We start from the raw sequence: 18,415 nt of genomic DNA on the forward strand, positions 1-18,415 counted from the left end.
ACATCATGCCTGATCCACGAGAACATATCGGGCCCAATACATTTTTGAAATATTATGTTATACAGTACTACTGTATATCGTTTTTGACCCAATCTCTCAATGGTGAAGAATCACTTTGATATTAAATGATTCTCGTATCCAGATCCGGATTCGGATCTTCACCAAAATCGAATCATTTCATCTGTGTCACACACTGAACGTGTCCACAAAATTTCATCCGGATCCGTCCACAATTTTTTGAGGTATCCTATACACAAACAAACAAATGAAATTGCTCGTTGAGCAAGGAATTGCCAGAATAATTTTGTCATATCTCCATGGTCTCTGAAAAAAGAAAAACCTGGAAATCAATTTGGTTCTTATAAGTCGATAGTGCTACTGTTTAATGAGTTATAGCACTTAGTTTGGTCATGATCATAACTTGGAAGTCAATCGGACTTGAAATGGCGTTTTTATCACAATTTGAAAGTTTTGACCCCGACCCCCCCCCTCCCGATATTCGACCCCCGACCGCTAGGAAGGGTGTTGGTGTGACCCCAATGAGACATGTGCTTGGATGCAGTATTGGAAGATGCATATTTTGGATTTGGTTTGAAGTCAATACGACCATTTTAGCAGACGTTATTGCGAAAATAAGAATTTCGGTTTTTCAGTGACCTTGACCTTGACCTTGGCCTTTAACCTAGATTCACCAAAAACGACAAGTGTCTAAGTTGGACCATGACCGACGTCTGTACCCAGTTTGGTCATGATCACTGAAACGGTGTGGCTGCTACAGGGTAAACAAACACACAAACAGACAGACAGACAGACACAGAATGACACACACACAACCGACGAACATAATTGCCGGAATCCTTCAAATAAAATGAAAATAAATAAATGAAAAATCATATGCAGGTGAGCGACCCGAGACAATGGGGAAGCACGGTTCGTATGATTACACAATGTGGAAGCATACCCCCTAGTGTATATATATATATATATATATATATATATATATATATATATATATATATATATATATATATATATATATATATATATATATATATACATACATACATACACACACATACACACACATACACACACATACACACACATACACACACATACACACACATACACACACATACACACACATACACACACACACACACACACACACACACACACACACACACACACACACACACACACACGATTTCTCTATATGTATGTGTGCTTGTACGTCTGAAAATCAAGAAACTGACGTCAAACAAGGAAATGAGGCCATTTGGGCCAACATTGTGGTGGTGCACTCTCAGGATAATTTTTGTCACAGCTTGAAACATCAATCTTCTTGAGGGTTTACCGAAGTCGAAGTAACTCGATGTCCCAGCTCTTGATCAGATGACCCAGTCTGTTTTTCTATATGCAGACATCATCCCTAAATAAGAACAGAGTTAAATTTGTTCGACCACTTTATTAGCATGGAACGACAATAATCAAACAAGTATTGAACAGGTTGAAACACCCACAACATCCCTGGCTCTGGCTCAGGCTGCGCATGCGCACTGGCACAGGGGACCGTCGATATGTAGAATTACCGTAAAGTACAATGTTCTCTATCTCCCTCCGAGTCTTTATTATGTTAATAGATAAAGGCTGAGAAAATATTAAGTTTAATGAATGAACAAAAGTTGATATCGCCCATCGTGTGACTATTCCATGGAGTAGTCCTTGTGCCAGGCAGGCACGCTGGTCGCTCTGGTGGATCGGCGTTGACCTATCGCTGGTGCTGGTGGTGTCACATCGGGCCCCAGTGGGGATGGGGCTCTCGGGTTTTCAGGGGCCGATGGTGGCGTCTGAAGGATCGCGCGCCTCGGTGTGCCTCGTCCTGGTGCTGCTGGCGTGTCTGAAACGGGTGTCGTCTTGCGCCGGGGTGTGCATACTGACGTCAGTGCCGGCGTGGGCCCCGTTGGCGTCGCAGATGTCACGGGTTCGCTGTCGAGGTCAGGCAGTTGCGGTGTTACAACGGGTGCAGGTACAGTGATGCGGGTTGCTAGATCATCATAGATAGACCGGGGTGGCAGCTGGTCATTGCGAACTGGGCTAAACTTGCGCAGGAATTTCCTGTTCCGAAGTGTGACTCTGCCCGAGCCATCGATCTTGATCACGTATTGGTCGTGTTGGCGTACCTCCACGATACTGCCTGTCTTGTCCCATTTTTTGGGGTGGAATCCTGTCTGGTTCTGTACGCGGACTTGGTCCCCTACAGCAAGTGGCGGAAGGCGTTTGGTGTGTTCTGCCCAGGTGTCGGCTGTGCGGATATGACGTTTGCGGAGGGCCTCCTCCCTCGCTTTCAGGGTCTCATGCCAAGTGTCGTGCGGTCTGTACTTCCCGGGGATAATTGGGATGAAATCGCGTATCGGGCGGCCGAAGACACACATTGCCGGGGAGATCTTCGTGTCAGGGTCAGGCGTGTTACGATATTGTAGTATCGCTCTCTGCACAGCGTCAGTGTCAAGTTCTCCCTGCGGGCTGGTGTTGTCCGTGATAAGTCGTTTCATTGTCTTAACTCCAATCTCCGCGCGACAGTTGCTGTGAGGGAAGGCCACCGATGACAAGCGGTGGTGTACGCCCCATCTGTGCAGGAATGACCTGGTCTCGGTGGAGGTGAACTCCGGTCCCCCATCCGACGCGAGCTCTTCTGGTGTCCCGTACGTCACGAAGGCGCGACGTAAGTGGTTTATGAGTCCGGCGGCGCCACCCGTCGACTTTGAGATGATCGGCCAGTTCGAGTATCTGTCCACTGTCACAAGGTAGTGTGCACCCCTGTGTACAAAGAAGTCCGAGCACACTGCCTGAAAGGGGTAAACGACCGGAATAGGTGGAGTTGGTGGCGCTCCAGGCTGTGATGGTGCCATCCGGTGGCAGTGTTCGCAGTTTTTCCGAGTGGTGCTGATGTCGGCCGACATGCCTGGCCAGAATACAGAGGATTCTGCGCGGGCGGTCATCATTGATACGCCCTGGTGGGCAGCGTGTAGGGCGCTCAGCACATCGCCGCGGAGTGAGGGTGGTATGACTACTCGGTCCTTGTATAGGATCACTCCATCTGTCGATGTAATGTTCTCGCGGTACTGGTGATAGTCGCGAATTGTCTCTGGCATCTCGATTTTTGAGTCGGGGATGCCGTTCATTGTCATTCCCTCCAATATGTGCATATCGCCATCGCTGCTGGTGGCTTCCCTGACGCGATCCCATGTTACTGATCGCAATGATTTGAGGCCCGCGGCACACCATTCCAGGTTGTCCTCGACGTCGTCGTCATACTCCGGCTCAGTTTGGCGTAGGAGGGACAGGACGTCGGTGTGCGTGCTTGGTTGGAAGTGGGTCGCTATGGTGGCATTGTCATCTGGAAGGTTCATGAGTGGAGGTCGCGTGGTGCCAACTGGCCTGCGCGACATGGCATCTGCCGCCTTGTTCTTCATGCCCGGGATATGTATGATGCGGAAGCGATAACGCAGGGTCTTCTCCTTGAGGTTCCTGAGGCGGGGGTTGGGTATGTCGTCAAGTGCTCTGTCCGAAAGGAGTTTCAGCAGTGGTTTGTGGTCTACCGCAACGATCAGGTTCTCGCAGCCCAGTACGAAGTAGCGCGCTTTGTCCAAGGCGTCCGCGACTGCGAGAGCCTCGCCCTCTATGGGCGCGTATCTGGATTCTGCCGCGTGTGTAAATCTGCTGCCGACCAGGGTTATTTTCCATCCATCAGTGCAGCAGAATGGTCTAACTGGCACGCATCGGCAGTGCTTTTGAAGCAACCAGAATCCGATTCCCTCCTTCGACCAGTCCGTGGCGATGCATGTTGGCTTAGTTTTGTCAAATATGCGGACACCGTGTTCGATTTCTTGTACGATCACGTCTTTCGACTCGCGGAATATGTCCTCTAACTCCATGGACCACTGGAAGCGTTCTCCACTTTTCAGGAGCTTCCGGAATGGCTGCATTCGTTCGGCCATACTAAAGGCGTATGCCACCTGGTTGACAAGCCCGAACCACGATCTGACGTCGGTGATGTTACGCGGTTGTGGGAAATCGTGGATTGCTTCCAGGTAGCGGCTGCACGGTCGCACGTCGGTCATGGTGATGGTGAAGCCCGCGAAGTCCACCGTGGGTGCGCTGAAGACAAACTTCTCCGGGTTGAGGATGATTCCATTCCGGCCGCATATATCCAGCCATTGGACCGCCTGGAAGTAGCTCCCCTCAATCGTGTCTGACCATAGGAGCGTGTCATCTACGCACTTGGTCTTGTTACCAATGTCCGCGACGATCTCATCGTATCGTCGTGAGTAACCGTCCCCCGATGCCATATACCCTTGTGGGGCAGATAGGTACCGGTAGCGCCCCCATGGAGTGATGAAGGTCGTCTTGTGGCGGTCGTCCTCGTGTAGGCGGACGCTATGGTAACCGTTCCATGCGTCGAATACTGTCTTGCGCTTCCCGTTAGGTACGCGTCTCGCCTGGTGGAACGGGGATTGGGTGTGGTGGGTCTCGCGGAACGCATGCTTGTTCAAGGCCTGAAAGTCGACGGTGTGTCGCGGCTTGCCATTCTTTTTCGCGCAAATTACCATGCGGTGACACCATGTCACCGGCGTGCCGACGGGTACTTCCTCCAACACGCCGAGCCGAACGTCCTGGTCGAGGCCTGCTTTTACCTCATCTTGCCAATGTATGGCCACGGAGATGGGAGTGTGATGGGCAACCGGTGTCGCGTTCTCACTGAGCATAAGACGTAGTGGCGGGCCGGTCATTCTCGGTAGTGGCTGGTGTGGGCACGTGTTGAATGTGCTCTGAGCATACATCCTGAGTAAATGTGACTGTAGTGCCTCTCTGTTGGCCTCGGTCGCTGGCATGGGGAGTGCGGTCGGCTTGGTCGGCGGCTCCGCGCGTCGCGGGCAGTCGCACAATACCGAGGTTGTCAGATTCACCTCTCCGAGTGTCGGGAATCTGTCCGAGATCATTCCCAGGTCCATGCAGGCCGCGCGGGAGAGGAAGACGCGGTCTGAAGAGTCCGTCACATATGCGATTTGGCGCGTCTCCAATCTCCGAGCGTCATCACTGTTACCGGCGAATCTGACTACCACGGCTCCGAGGATACGAATTCCTCTGTTGTTTGCGGCCTTCATGGTCATGGATACAGGTATGAGGTCCTCGGTACTCAGGCCCATTTGTTGGACGACTTTAATGCCGATCAGGCAGCTCTGGCACCCCGTGTCTGCCATAGCGGGTAGGGTTACCGCGCGGGTGTGTTTCAGGAGGTTAAAACCCAGCGCTTTGTAATCCTCGCGCTTGTTGGTGAGAGTGAGGTTGACGTATGGCTGCGGGTCGGATATGCGTTTCATCCACTTATCGCACATATCATCGTACAGGTGGTGAGCGAGGGGAAGCGTGCGCATTTCGTCCTCTGTGCTGGCCATGGTGACCGTGCATAGCTCGATGAAGGCTGCCATCTGCTCGTCGTACATCCCGTCGGTCTCCTTAGATGGGGGTCTTGCCGATCGGCCGCCCAGGCACGCCTTGTCGAGGTGATTCTGGCGGTCACACTTCCGGCACTTTTTACCGTATCCGGGGCACTCGGCGCGTCTGGCGCGCCATTGAGGCGTTTTGCCGTGGCCCACCTCGCCGCAGTAGATGCATACTCCTTCGGGCTTGGCCTTCCGTTTTTCCGGCCTGGCTCCTACTCTGGCGCGGACGTCCTGTCGCTTTCCCCGCCGATACGAACTACTGATCGCGTCCGTGCTCTGAGTGTCAAGCAGGCGCGATGCCGAGCGTTTTCCAGACTCTTTGGCCTCGATATACTCTATCATGTCCTTTAATGGCATGTCCTGGTTCTTCTCACCGAGTAGGTCAAGTTGTATTGCTTGGTCCGCGATGCCACGGGCAACCACGTTGCGCAATATCTCTTCGGTGAAGTCGTTGACCTGATCGCACCCCGCCTTGGTGCACTTCATTTCATACTTGCACGTGTCCGCCTGCCCTTTGATGCGGGCGTGGAACGACCGGACGGGCTCCTCGTGTCCCTGCCGCATGTTAGACAGGGCCACTCGAGCTACCATCGTGTTCTCCGTCCGGACGGCGAGCGCCTTCATGGCGGCGAGGACGTCTTCTTCATCGCTGCCCACGAGGCTCCGACCCGCCGCGCGAGTGAGGTCCTTTCTCAGCTCCTCCTCACAGCACTCCAGTAGCTGCGCGACTATGTCAGGTCCGACAAGCTTAGTACCTGTTTTGTATTCGCCCCAGCGGGTTATGAAGTACGACCAGGCCTCGCCCGTTCCGGCCAGTGCTATGGAGGGACGCTTGAGTTTCTCCATCTTGGCATTCGAGCTCGCCGCCCTGGGGGCGGCGACGTGCACAGTGGCGTGTATACTCAACATGGCGGCCACCACTGCCGCCTCTGTGTGTGTAGCCATATAGTCACAACCCTCGATCGGGCACTCTGCTTCCACCGGCGCCATAGGAACAGTTATTCTGGAGTAAACGTTCTATTTTCGGTGATGCACACGTGTGTAGTGTCCTGGGGGCGAAGATTGGGTACAGAACCCGAGAAATCCAAACTCACTGTCGACGTTCTCGTGGTCCGTTTTCACCCAGTCGCGTCCTCCTCAGCACCGACGATCTTTACTCGACTGCATCAAGCTGTTTGATTATAAATAAGAACAGAGTTCAATTTGTTCGACCACTTTATTAGCGTGGAACGACAATAATCAAACAAGTATTGAACAGGTTGAAACACCCACAACATCCCTGGCTCCGGGTCAGGCTGCGCATGCGCACTGGCACGGGGGACCGTCGATATGTGGAATTACCGTAAAGTACAATGTTCTCTAATCCCCGCCCGGGTGCACAGATATAATCCCTATCCGGGCACGCTGACACAAACCTGCTCTCCTGCCAGCACCATCAAAATGAGAGGAAACATAAAATAAAAGTTTGTTTTTAAAAGACGTGACCATAACATCAACATTAAACGAAAGGAGCAACACTGACCCTAAATGCGACATGACGCTAACGTTATGCACATTCATTATGCCAACACGTCACCTCCAAACTAGGATAGCATCCATGTGGCACTCAGGTCTTTGAAGACCAAGATTTATGGTCACAAATAAATGAAAGCAGAGCCGCTGATCCAGCTTTTGCTATTATTATGGGCTCATCAGGATGATGTAGTGCCAAATCGTTCATGTGTGACCATTCTAAGCTGGTTAAATAAAAATCAAACCCCCTAACTTGTTGAGTCCTGTAACAGCAAATGCTGCATGACCTGTTGGCAACATGCATCATCTGACACACAAACACATTGTCTCTAACCTGCTGATCACCAGTTATGAGGTGATGTTTCAGTCAGGAAAGATAAATTAAGCTCAGGTGTTTATCTAAAACTACCATCCATTTTGACCCTGTTAACTGACCTTTTTACTCTTTGGAATCGATATTTTATGTTCTTTTGAAGCACTCACTTGGCCTTGACGCGGCGGTTTTGGTGGGGGAATGGCATAAATGCCTTCAGTCATGGCGGATCACCTCAGGAGATCAGGGTAAAGGATCGCTCTGCCCCAAGACCGGGACGTTCTTCCAATGGTGAGTAAGAGGAGAGGGGCATGGAACGTCATTGTTGACGTGCATGCCCAAGACGATAAAGTCGGGTGTGCTGAGGGGAAGGGGAGGCGATACCCTAGTGCCACTAAAGAGAAAGCTGCATCAGTCTACAGTGCTGCCGAAGGAGAGCCACGCACCTACCACAGCAGCCACACCTCCTCCTCCTCCTCACGGGCAGACTAGCTGCTGCGAGGATGTGCCGGACCTGCCACTTGCTTCGGTTCCAGCTGTGCCACATGGTACAGGTCGGGTATTTCATGTATTGTCTGCCTCTTATCTGTGTCCATCTCCCGTGGTGAGCTTGATCCGGCCCTAAGGCAGAGGATATTAAGTATCTCCTATCTCCCATTTGGTGCATATGATCGGTCACGGGTAAGGGGATTGTTAATTTATTACGTACTGGTTATTAGTTCTTTTATTGCTTCTGTTATATTCCCCCCCCCCCCCCCCCGTGACCATTATTGTTTCTTTATTAAATATACCTGGTCTCCATGTAAATGCTAGTTGTCGTGATTATTTTGGGCTGATGAAGAAAGACTGATGAGGGCTAATTGGCTACGCTGAGTCAACACTGTACACCTGGATCTCGTCGCACATCAGGCTCGCTCAGCCTGATTTGCATATGACGTGCGGCACATCATTGGTGTGATGCTCAGTGGATTCAGACTTCCAATTTGTACGGTATCGTGGCTTTTAAACGTGTGATCAGGTGAGGAAGACCCCAGAGCGATCAACTGTTACAATTGTGTTGATACAATGCATCAGACTTGTACCGGGTAACCGGAGCAACCAATGACGGTTACAATATATACACCCTGATGATGCCTGCTCCACCTTTCTCCCTACCTCTCCTCTGCCATCTCCCCAGTATAATTACTGTAAGTAGAAAATATGACATATTGAATTAATCTGTGGTTTTCTACAAAGGGAATGATGGGACAAGTGGCATCCTCTTGTGTTAAAGATCCTTGGAGAAAGGACAGAAATTTAGGCTTGCGGATGATTTTGTAATTTTCATTGTACATGTGTGTTACCATTGGCATGTGATGTAATATTGGTTTCATCTTGCTTCCTACATTCTCTCGACAGGTGTTAGCGACCATCTCCATTTTGTTCATCCTCCTATCGACGGTGGCATTGTCCCTCAACACCTTGCCAGAACTACAATACAAAAATGGATTAGGACAACAGGTGGACAACCCCGCACTGGCACAGGTTGAAGCTGTATGCATTGCCTGGTTCACTGTGGAGTATGCTTTGCGCTTCTTCTCAGCTCCTAACAAGTGGAAATTTTTCAAGGGAACACTGAACATCATTGATCTGCTCGCTATCTTGCCCTATTACATTACAGTTTGCCTCATGGAGTCTCCGTACAGTGTTCTGCAGTTCCAAAATGTGCGCCGGTTAGTGCAAGTTTTCCAGATCATGAGGATCCTTCGTATCCTCAAGCTTGCACGGCACTCCACTGGTCTTCAATCCCTGGGCTTCACTCTCCGTCGGAGTTATAATGAGTTAGGCCTCCTCATACTCTTCCTAGCTATGGGAATTATGATATTTTCAAGCTTAGCTTTCTTTGCTGAGAAAGCACAGAAAGATACTAAGTTTACTAGCATCCCTGCTGCCTTCTGGTGGGCCACCATCACAATGACCACAGTTGGATATGGCGATATTTGTCCAGAAACACTGCTGGGTAAAATAGTCGGTGGTCTGTGCTGCATCGCAGGAGTTTTGGTGATTGCCTTGCCAATTCCCATTATTGTCAACAACTTCTCTGAATTTTACAAAGAGCAGAAGCGACAGGAAAAAGCCATCAAGAGACATGACGCTCTTGAAAGAGCAAAGAGGAATGGCAGTATCGTGTCAGTGAACATAAAAGAGGCCCAAGCACAACGCTTTGAACTAGTTGACATAGTTGTTCAGCAAACAGCACATGGGCACCATTACAAGGAGAAAATGTCCACCAACCCTCGATCTTCAGCTCAACGCTGGGACATAAAGAGGAATGTCGACTCGCGAAGTCCATCAACGGAATCGCTGGACGCTCAATGGCAGGGCACACCAGAAGTAGACCTGGAGAGCCAAAGAGAGGGTGAAGTGGAAGCTTTCTGTACTGACAGCCTCGATATTCATCAGAAAGACGTTGACAATGCTTCGAGTGCAATGGCCGCACAAGGGTCAGGTTCAGTAATCCAGAAGGCAATCATGTACTCGACAAATCAACTTGGTTCCACATCATTGTCTCGCTGCTGGACCAACACCAAGGACCCAGAATATGAAGGAAACGTATTGAAGAGCTCTGGAGGAAAAATGGACATGATGCAACATGTTAAGGAATCTCAAGGACTTTTGGAAGAATTGGGGGGTGAGAACTGGGCAACAGGTGCAAATGTGCAGATTGATGAGGAAGAAAGAGAGTGTGAAAAGACAAGACGCAATCATGAATTATTTGCATCCAAGGAAACAAACAATTCCAATGTTCACGATTTATCTTGGGGTGAACTTGATAAGCACAGCATAGTTCGTGGAGGAGTCAATATGGCAGATCATACTAAAGGGACCTTTGATTTCAGAGCATCACTCAGGATACCCATACGGAAGCTAACACAGGAATCCACTGAGACAGAAAAACTAGTTCAGCCCTGTGAACAATTAGAAACTTCCTGGCACAACCAGATTTGTACGTCTCAAGACCTAGGCGTTGAAGACAGCACGGGAAGTACCAATTTGGATGGTTGCGTACCTGAGATTCAGAATAAGGAAAACCAGTCCAGTGTAGTGGGGGAACCAATGCCAGAGGATACTGAGCAGAGTGCCGGGTCGAGGATAAGCAGTAAACCGCTCTGATGTACATAACCTCCCATGACATGATGATTGGATGTATAATGGCAACAGCAGGCTTTCAAGGAAGCAGGTGGAGAATAACCTGGCTGTCTACCTAATACTCACTCAACTTTGGTGGGGTTGTAAGAGTTAGGGTTAAAGAAGAATGTGAGATGGGAGGGGAAGGGTGAGGTGGATCAAATGGTGGGGGGGAGGTTGGGCAGAAGGGAGTCAAAATGCTGCCATATTTGCATCCAGACTTTCTACCTGCTCTTGCTTGGACTTGCGGTCACTCATTGCATCAACTCCATCTCAAGCTTGAGCAAGCAGCACAGGTTGCGAGGACTTTGATCGAGAAAGTTTTTCATCGGAGCCTCCAGCACCTCATGATGTCTTGGAGGTTATCAAGGTTATACACATGAATGGATGTCAGAGGTTATACAGGAAAATGACGATTATTGTTTAATACCGTCATTTTAATAATTTCCCAACTATATCTGTTTTGCCAAATTGCCTCCAACTCATCAAGACGTTCTGATTCATTTCTGAAATGTTTGTGGAATTATTTTTATTTATTTATGATGTGCACAAATATAGCGGAATTTTGACCTCCACCGTCCCCACCTTCTACACCAGCCCACCCCCTACACCACTCCACTCCCTACACCACCACACCCAACCTTCGTTTGCTTCACAATGTCTCTTTCCATTCCATTTTTGACTCTCATCTACTTCGAATCTTGTATTCTTCTTCTACCCACTTCTCCCACACAATCCTCCCACCCCCACCACTGCCCTCATTGCCTGATCCCACTTATTTCTCTGTTCTACCATCCTCTTGTGTCTTTTCCCTTGAACAACCTGAAGTTTATCAATTTAGCCACCGCTCCCCTCACTGCCTCCATGTGTATATAATAAGTGGATGACCCCAAGTACACAATCAGAATAGAGCATGATGTCACTTTAAGAGTAATAATTCATTATTGGTTGTGATTTTACATCGACATTTAAGACAAATCTCCACATTTTAGTTTGGAGTCAGAGCACAGCTCCATCACAGTGAGCATAGGTACAAAGACTTTTCCACTCCTTGTGTTCCATCAATTCGATGTGTTCAATGTCTGCAGTAAAATCTCCAGGTGGTGTACTCAAGAAGTATTTGATCATTCAGTTGAACATAGTGTTCTACAAACAGAAGTAGCACACCTGTCTAGATTGGTGCAACATTGTTTTGCCCACATTTATGGCCACAGATCAAAGCGGTCGGCTCGTTGGTCCGTCCATCGCACAGGCCCCACCGCTGCACCTTGCATCAATCCCATGCAACACCAAAATGGCGGCCTGCCAAGGCTAGAGCTAGATGCCGCGGAGCTACAGCTTGCCAAGCTCTCTTGCGTGCCCACCACGTGGCTCGTTCATTACAGGCCTGCCTGCCGCCTGGGGAGCTGATCTGTACTTCTCAACAGCTCTTGCTCTCCTCTTTCACTTTTGTACTGTCCAATGTGCATTTGGCTATGGGCCAACGGTGTTGGCCCGGACGCAGGAAATGCAAGCCTTAATGGAGCCGGCACAGCTATCCGGCTCCCTAATTTACAACCGTGCCCTCGGTAGTTCATCGTGACCAGGAAGGTGAAATCGCCATGCTCCTTGCGTTTCGAGTGACTGCTGAACCTCGTCGTTGTATCGGAGACTCGATACAAGAGTTTCCTTAACTAATGCTGTTGAATGGTCTTTTATGCTGAAATTATAAAGATAAATCGCCAATGAAAGTGTGCAAGTATGGCGAGTTCTAGATGTGCTCATCGACATATGGGACCAAGCAAATGATGTTGGAACTATGCACTTTGGATCGAGAAGAGGAAGAGATTGATTATATTTATTTATATATTTGTTTTGTTTTGTATCTTATTTAAATGTCAGTATTTGCTTGCAAAAAAAATTGTCATGATTTGTGTCCACGCTTGTCCATAATTGTGTAACCATAGTGACCAGACAATGCTTCAGTGGAGTCGGTGGTCCCTTAACGAACGTTTCCATGAGATCTGGATTTGAGAGATCATTGAAGAACTTTTTATAATGTCTGAGTCGATGAGTGGGTCTTGACATGCTACATCGATGGCTGTGGGTGTATTGCGGGTACTTTGGGTTTTATCACGTCGATGAGCACAAGGAGTAGGTGCACTATTGGACAGCGATCAATGCACTTGTGACGTCCTAAGTGTGGGCAGAATCTTGTAACCATGACTACTCCACATCGGGTTAATTCGTACATCACACCACCATTTTATTCCATGACTTTAAACGATCTGTTTATGTTATCCTGTTGATATACTGTACACTGTACAGTGTACAGTGAAATGAATCGCATCAGTATATGGTACACTGCATCACTACGTCTCCTGTACTGGATTCACCTCTAACGTTTGGGTTCAAATGATGTCACAGTCTGTGACCTTGGATAGTTCAAAGCCAACCAAACAGCGTTCTGAACTTTAATCGACTAATAAAGCTGCTGCTGTTCTTATTACTAAAAGTAAGAATCTTTTTTTATTATTATTATTATCATTATTATTATTATTATTATTATTATTTCTGTTGTTTCTGTCCTGTTCCTTCAATAAAACTGATGCTTAAAGGAAAATGTTTTGCTTTTTTTTTCCTGGTCTGCATAACCATCTTCTTCACCTTAGGGTGAGGGGTGGATGTGGAGGTTCGAAGGTTGGGGGGGGGGGCATCAAAATTATGCCTGGTGTTGGCTTTATGGCTGGAGTGGTGGATTTGGGATCCCTGGATCATGAGTTCAAATCCTGCTTGGCTGTTGAATTAATATCAGGCGGGGTTGATTTAGCCTGTCATCCTTCTGAGGTTGGCAAAATGAGTACAAGCTTGTTGGTATACTGTGTCAGAGTGGTGACCTGTCCAGGATTGTGCCCAGTAGCCCAGGAGACCAATGCTTTGCACAGAATATGGTCCTGATGGATGGATGGGTCAACATTCCTGCCAGATTTGTGTACGTAATAAATAAATGGCATTTTTATTTGCTGCACGAGGAGGAGACCACAAAGCAATAAACAGGTATCTCCTTTATCTTACATGGCAAGTGATCCGTATTTTGCGGGCTTGACCCGTTTTCTTTCTTTTAATCCACGGATCTGTTTTAGCATCGTTAAAGCCCGTAATGGATGTAAAGTACGAACAATTTCAAAAACTCAATGTCTAGCTTACATTGCACTCGCATGCATTCACACATAGTGACAGATCTCTAGTGACCTTTATCCGATATGCAAGGTACCCCTCGAGTCTGACTATATTGACACTTCCTCTCGTCTACCATTTGTCATCACCCCGAATCACCCCGTCTACCATTTGTCATCACCCCGAATCACCCCGTCTACCATTTGTCATACCCCGTAGGCGTATTTGCTTTCCAATTCCCTCTTCGACTTCTTACTGTGATATTTATCGGTACTTTCAAGTATTTTTGAATGGTAGGATTCGATTCGGATTTGTTTTCATTCGAAAACAGGGTGTCCACAAATTACTGTTCCAAATACAAACCTTACCAAAACAAGGAGAGGTACATTCAAAGTACATCACCCGCATGCCAAATAAATAAATAATATATCCTACAGCGCACCACATTGCCAGGGCTTAGCACCACGCGATGCCACCATGCAGCACACATGGAGACGAAATTGGGAGGGAGCGGTGCACTTCTAAGGTAAATATGCACAAATCATACTTAGAATTTGTGTGTACAAATGTACTTTTGAGGTAAATATTGTCCTGTCCAGGGGGTTAAATTAATTAAATTATAGCCGGCCTTGTGAATACAAAAATGTAGGAAAAGGTCACATGGGGTAATCACATACTGGGAGAAACTAGCCTTAAACCCAACCTAGTTAAAGCAGCACTGCCCCCCCCCAACCTCCCCTCCATGCGGTGACACGTAACAATCTTAAGCTGACAGTTTTCCCGACTTAAATGACATTGAGATATCTCCTGCTCATCCACGGTCCATGATACACTATACAATCCTATCTTTACCATTAAGTTCCTCCATCTACCCCAAAAATATAACAATATGGACAAATTGCACAGTTTATGTGTACAAATGTACTTCTGAGGTAAATATGTACAAATGAGAGAGTTTATATGTACAAATGTACTTCTGAAGTAAATATGTTCAAATGATATTTAGTTTATATGTACAAATGTACTTCTGAAGTAAATATGTTCAAATGATATTTCGTTTATATGTACAAATGTACTTCTGAGGTAAATATGTAAAAATGATATTTAGTTTATATGTACAAATGTACTTCTGAAGTAAATATGTACAAATGATATTAAGTTTATATGTACAAATGTACTTCTGAAGTAAATATGTACAAATGATATTAAGTTTATATGTACAAATGTACTTCTGAGGTAAATATGTACAAATGATATTAAGTTTATATGTACAAATGTACTTCTGAGGTAAATATGTACAAATGATATTAAGTTTATATGTACAAATGTACTTCTGAAGTAAATATGTTCAAATGATATTTAGTTTGTATGTACAAATGTACTTCTGAAGTAAATATGTTCAAATGATATTTAGTTTATATGTACAAATGTACTTCTGAGGTAAATATGTAAAAATGACATTAAGTTTATATGTACAAATGTACTTCTGAAGTAAATATGTTCAAATGATATTTAGTTTATATGTACAAATGTACTTCTGAGGTAAATATGTATAAATGATATTTAGTTTATATGTACAAATGTACTTCTGAAGTAAATATGTTCAAATGATATTTAGTTTATATGTACAAATGTACTTCTGAAGTAAATATGTACAAATGATATTTAGTTTATTTGTACAAATGTACTTCTGAAGTAAATATGGACAAATGATATTTAGTTTATATGTACAAATGTACTTCTGAGGTAAATATGTACAAATGATATTAAGTTTATATGTACAAATGTACTTCTGAAGTAAATATGTTCAAATGATATTTAGTTTATATGTACAAATGTACTTCTGAGGTAAATATGTACAAATGATATTTAGTTTATATGTACAAATGTACTTCTGAAGTAAATATGTTCAAATGATATTTAGTTTATATGTACAAATGTACTTCTGAGGTAAATATGTAAAAATAATATTTAGTTTATACGTAAAAATGTACTTCTGAAGTAAATATGTACAAATGATATTAAGTTTATATGTACAAATGTACTTCTGCGGTAAATATGTACAAATGATACTAAGTTTATATGTACAAATGTACTTCAGAAGTAAATATGTTCAAATGATATTTAGTTGATATGTACAAATGTACTTCTGAGGTAAATATGGACAAATGATATTTAGTTTATATGTACTTCTGAGGTAAATATGTTCAAATGATATTTAGTTTATATGTACAAATGTACTTCTGAGGTAAATATGGACAAATGATATTTAGTTTATATGTACAAATGTACTTCTGAGGTAAATATGTAAAAATGATATTTAGTTTATATGTACAAATGTACTTCTGAAGTAAATATGTACAAATGATATTAAGTTTATATGTACAAATGTACTTCTGAAGTAAATATGTACAAATGTACTTCTGAAGTAAATATGTTCAAATGATATTTAGTTTATATGTACAAATGTACTTCTGAGGTAAATATGTTCAAATGATATTTAGTTTATATGTACAAATGTACTTCTGAAGTAAATATGTACAAATGTACTTCTGAAGTAAATATGTTCAAATGATATTTAGTTTATATGTACAAATGTACTTCTGAGGTAAATATGTAAAAGATCGCACAGGACATGCTGGAGACTGTGAACAGCGATCCCAACTTCTTCAACACAGTGATCACTGGCGATGAGACCACAGTGATGCGTCATTTTGTCAAAAACGAAAATCCGACGGCACTCACTTACACTTCCTCACTCATCGGCGGTCTGTCGGCGACTGACAGCTTCTGCAGGCGGGAAAATATTCACGCATACGGATTAGGATCGCCTACGTATGTGCACCAAACCACGCCTCCCTAGCTTCATTTGTTTACGCACGAAAAATTAAGGTTGGATACTTTTTGAACACACTCATATATCTATATCTATATGTATGTACTGTATGTGTGTCTGTATGTTTGTATGTATGTGTGGTGAATTGAAGGTCGTGACGTGTGATCACATGTTGCCCGGCTCGAGCACAGAAGAGATAAAGCTGAGGCTCGGCTCGGTCGGGGGGGATTGTCCCAGGGGCATTGTCGTTTTATGTCGGCGGCTCACTTGGTGCTCATTGAATGGTGAGAATACTGATTGATATATAATACTGATTTATTTTGCGGTGATTAGTTGCGCGTGTGTACCTTACTGCTTATGTACTCCTTGCTGCGTCTGTATTTCCTGGTGTGCCCGTAGAAGCGGCTTCAATCAAATGGAATAAAGCCTATACTCTGAAGGTTCTTCTCTCGTCCTCATTTCAATTTATTCCATTTGGTTTTCTCGGCTCTCTCAACCAACGATGGACAAGATCTACAAACCAGAGAGGTTCGACGCAGACCCAAACGCGACTGACTCAGAAATGAAATGGTCGCATTGGTTCCGTTCCTTCTCACACTATCTGACCATCATCGAAGAGGGAGCTGACGAATTGGCCGCCCTCGTGAATCATGTCTCGCCCGGCGTATACTGGCTCTTCTCGGAGTGCGACACTTACGAAGCAGCGATCGACGTGCTGCAGGCGCTCTACGTGAAGCGCAAGAACGAGGTATACATACGACATCTTCTCAACACACGCAAGCAAGCAGCCGGGGAGACAATCGATCAGTTCCTGCAAGCTCTGAATCAGCTGGGAAAAGACTGCAGCTTCCGGGCCGTAAGCGCCGAGGAACACCGAAAGGAAGCGACCCGGGAGGCATTTATCCAAGGACTTAGATCAGCCCACATACGGCAACGCTTACTAGAGAAAGCGCAACCCACTCTTGAAAAGGTAGTCGATCAGGCTCGAGCGATGGATACGGCACAGCAGCAATCTGAGTCATTTGGGACACCGATGCTGCTAATGAACGCTGCTACGGTGGGAACTCAAGGAACCCCACTGACACAGACACAGCCAGACACAGGGGGTGGAGAAACACCCGAGGAGCCGGATACCCAGGCCACGTCAAACTCCTCAGCAACTGCTCCGGTTGGTAAATGTTTCTTTTGTGGGTACAAAAGACACCCCGCCACAAATGCCCTGCCAGAGATGCCACATGCATGAATTGTGACAAGAAAGGGCATTATGCCAGGGTATGTAAATCTACTCTAAGGAGAAATAAACCCACTTCTGCGGCTCTCTACTCGCAAAAGAAACTAACTGCAGCTTCCCCGGGGAATCTATCCAAGGCTATCATCAACGTACGAATTAACAGGCATATGGCTGAGGCACTGATTGATACCGGTAGCTCTGAAAGTTTCGTCAACAGCTCGCTAGTGAAGGGCAGGAAATGGAAAATCCACCCGACAGACAATACGGTATGCATGGCCGCCACATCACTACAGTCCCGCGTACGAGGGTACTGCAATGTTGAATTGGACGTAAAAGGGTACACGCATCGGGATGTAAGGGTACTGGTGCTTCGTGATTTGTGCGCAGACGTAAATTCTGGGTCATAATGTCCTCAAGCAGCACACGAGCGTCGAAATACCCTTTGGAGGAAGCAAACCTCATCTAATTTTAAATGCCTTGACTACCGCAGAGGTAACGTCCCCCCAGCTGTTTGCTAACTTGTCGCCGGCCTGCAAACCGATAGCGATCAAATCGCGGCGATATACCACTGCTGACATGAATTTCATCACTTCAGAAACCCAGCGATTACTGGAAGAAGGAATTATAGAACCGAGCGATTCGCCATGGCGTGCACAGGTGTTGGTGACCAGCAGCCAGAACCATAAAAAAAC

The 18,415-nt window shown here is 46.1% G+C and overlaps 1 protein-coding gene across 3 annotated transcripts in view; it reads left to right on the forward strand.

Annotated features, from left to right (window-relative positions):
• Positions 1 to 13,079, forward strand: part of LOC147009916 (potassium voltage-gated channel subfamily B member 1-like) — a 55,227-nt gene extending 42,148 nt beyond the window's left edge. For all 3 annotated transcript variants that reach the window (XM_085862607.1, XM_085862609.1, XM_085862608.1), the window contains one exon: positions 8,731 to 13,079. In XM_085862607.1, coding sequence (XP_085718733.1) covers positions 8,731 to 10,485 — 1,755 coding nt within the window. In that variant the 3' untranslated portion in view covers positions 10,486 to 13,079. The remainder of the gene's footprint in view (positions 1 to 8,730) is intronic.
• Positions 13,080 to 18,415: the final 5,336 nt, after the last annotated feature.

Source organism: Eptatretus burgeri, chromosome 17, assembly GCF_056783735.1.
Source record: "Eptatretus burgeri isolate ZD-2024b chromosome 17, Ebu_testis_v1, whole genome shotgun sequence".
Taxonomy (NCBI): domain Eukaryota; kingdom Metazoa; phylum Chordata; class Myxini; order Myxiniformes; family Myxinidae; genus Eptatretus; species Eptatretus burgeri.